Source organism: Bidens hawaiensis, unplaced genomic scaffold (assembly GCF_021521415.1).
Source record: "Bidens hawaiensis isolate Kalapana, Puna unplaced genomic scaffold, B.hawaiensis_p1.1 tig00419464_1, whole genome shotgun sequence".
NCBI lineage: Eukaryota > Viridiplantae > Streptophyta > Magnoliopsida > Asterales > Asteraceae > Bidens > Bidens hawaiensis.
The window spans coordinates 95,912-98,591 of NW_027504872.1; the positions used below are offsets into that span (position 1 = coordinate 95,912).

Consider the following 2,680-nt stretch of genomic DNA (forward strand, 5'->3'; position numbering starts at 1 on the left):
CTGTCTATCATAGAAAGACGAAGCACATTGGGAGAAAGTATCACTTTGTGAGGGAATCGATTAGAGATGGAACAATCAGTTTGAAGAATATCCCAGGTGCTAAGAATCCAGCAGATATGCTAACCAAGTCTGTGGTGCTGGATAAGCTGAAGCTAAAGCTTCAGCTGGTCTCCAGGAATAGTTGAGGAGAGTAGGGTAACTAGGGAAAATTGAAGAATAAAGGGGATTCTTCATTTTACAGAAGTACGGAAGAGATGGTGCAGTTCGAGGTCCGAAGACACCAAGTGGGAGATTGTTGGAGATATGTTGTCTTCAGCCCAGCCCATAATGAGTTAGCTGAGAATTAGAGAAAAAGGCAGAAACGGGGGCCTGGCCAGCTCTAATTGCCAAAGCCAGCTCTAATTGCCAAAGCCCAGTTTGTTAGGTTTCTTGTTTAGCAAGATTAGCAAAGGGTTAAACCCTAATTAGCTATCCTATAAATAGATCTCTTATATCTGTAAATCATTATCACTAAATAATAAACCCTAGTTGCCCCCGTGGACGTAGGTTACACACTGTAACCGAACCACGTAAATCTCTCGTGTTTCTTTATTCTTTGATTTCTGTTCGTGTGTGTGTGCTTCGATACCTAACAGGCCATAAATATGGCGTGTTCTTTTTTGCCTCAACACGCACATTCATGTGTTCATTTAATTCCAAAGAACCACAAACGAATGAACAACATGGATTGTATACAAGTAGATCCATAAAAAGACATGATAGAAATTAGAAACATACAAGCTGCATTAATTTATTAAATTTTGCGATGATTTTAATGAATCACAAGAGAGTAGACTGTAGGACCTTACAAAATTTTGCGTCTTTAGAAACTCCTAAGCAGGATTAGTCAATACCACATATGGGTCGGCTTAGTAGGAAGTGCCTAGTGCCCACTCCACGTTTTGGTCATCATCATTTGAGCTAATGGTAAGACTGAATTTTGTTACATGTATCTTGTCATCATTTATATCGAAAGAGTCATTCCTTGTCACAAGGTATCAACGTATTCCTACTTCCATGTCTTTTGCAACAAAACCAAACTTAGCAAAATCATGTCGGACACTCGATCTTTAACAACAAATCGATAAATAGTATTAACTTTCTTATGCGTGTAGGTTAGAGATAACGTTTTTTTCATTCTAGAGTAACACATGTCCATCCAAACAAAAGATACTGAATCAATACAGTTGTTGTAAGGCCCTAAATGATCGACAAAATGTAGAGCATAAATCCAGAAGTAATCGGCACGACAAAAGGATGCACTGTATATTTGCCTGATAGGATCTAGGAATTGAAAACGAAGTTGATACTTGATTACTGAATTAAACGACCCAGTTTGAGATGGGGAGTCTTCGATTACAAGGGCATTTGACCTTTGCATTTAGAGAATCAGAAAATTGGAATACAAAATCGGGCATTCGACCTTTTATGTTCGTTTTCAATTTCATAATTCATAAAAACGTGCATTTGCATAAAAAAAGAAAGAGCATTTTACTTTGTTCTCAACACATTGATTCATATTATTGTAAAAAATATTTCTTTATGACTAGTAGGTAATAATAAACTGTCAACATGTTGGAAAATTGGTTTTACATTTGTGTGACTTGTTAGGGAATTAAGTCAAGATCTGGACCATAGAGAAAACATAACCAAAGAAGGTGCAAATGAAGCGGTCTAATTATCCACATAAACCACTGCTGTTTATTTGTCTCAATAAAGTATATTTGTTGGCATAGTTTAACAGTGCATAAACTCTATTTTGTCATTGAGCAGTTGAAACTATTTACGCAATGTTGAAGTTCTTGTCAAAAGTGAAGATCGAATTCAATGCCCTAGACCCACGCACGGCGGCATGTATGGAGTTCTTGGCTCAGTGCAATGCTCGAACCGCCAAGGAGTCGAACCCTTCGTGTCAACTGTTGGTCAAACGCCGCACTGACAGCTTCCCGCCCCAGATCTCAGTGACATTTGTGAACGGGACAGAGGAGGTTTTTGATGCCACCTCAACACCTGCACAAACCATCCGGAAGATGATTCTGGATAAAGGTCAACAGCTCGAGACAGAACAAATGTTTCGTGAAGCCGGTGAGAAGTGGCCCGTTATTATTCCAGCTGAAGAGCTCCATCAGTCGTTCCCTGGGACCAAGGTTAGAAAAAATTAACTGATTTTTTATTATTAATATTTTTAACTACTCTGCGTTTACTTGTTTTAAACATATATTTTGTGTTCATCCCATTTTTTTTAAATTCTTTTCAGCCAAGGAAAGCAGAAGATAAGAAGCAATAGCTTATTTTACGCAGTTGATGCTTACTACATGTTTGCAGGTTAGTTAAGTTTAAAAACTCTTTGTATTGGAATTGACACAAATGCCCTTCAACTTATAACTTGCATTTCTTGACTTTAATAATTAATAAACTTATTAAATCTTGTTTGCTGTGATTCACTTTATGCTTGAGGAACTGTTAACAGTTTCATATTATGTAATTTTTGTAATACTCGGAAATTTCTTAAACAATAAAATAATAATTGTTGAGTACATCATTAATTAAAAGTGTTAGTATCTCGTAAATGGGTAGAACGTTAATGAAATATAAGCTAAACTTTTTAACATAAATACTATTTTAACATATACATGAGTAA

The 2,680-nt window shown here is 36.6% G+C and overlaps 1 protein-coding gene across 1 annotated transcript; it reads left to right on the plus strand.

Moving 5' to 3' along the window:
- The first annotated feature begins 717 nt into the window (after positions 1–717).
- LOC143609001 (uncharacterized) lies at positions 718–2,326 on the plus strand. The gene is made up of 2 exons (XM_077083878.1): positions 718–2,186; positions 2,297–2,326. The coding sequence occupies exons 1-2, from the start codon at positions 1,830–1,832 to the stop codon at positions 2,324–2,326; spliced, it is 387 nt and encodes a 128-aa protein (XP_076939993.1). The 5' UTR covers positions 718–1,829.
- Positions 2,327–2,680: the final 354 nt, after the last annotated feature.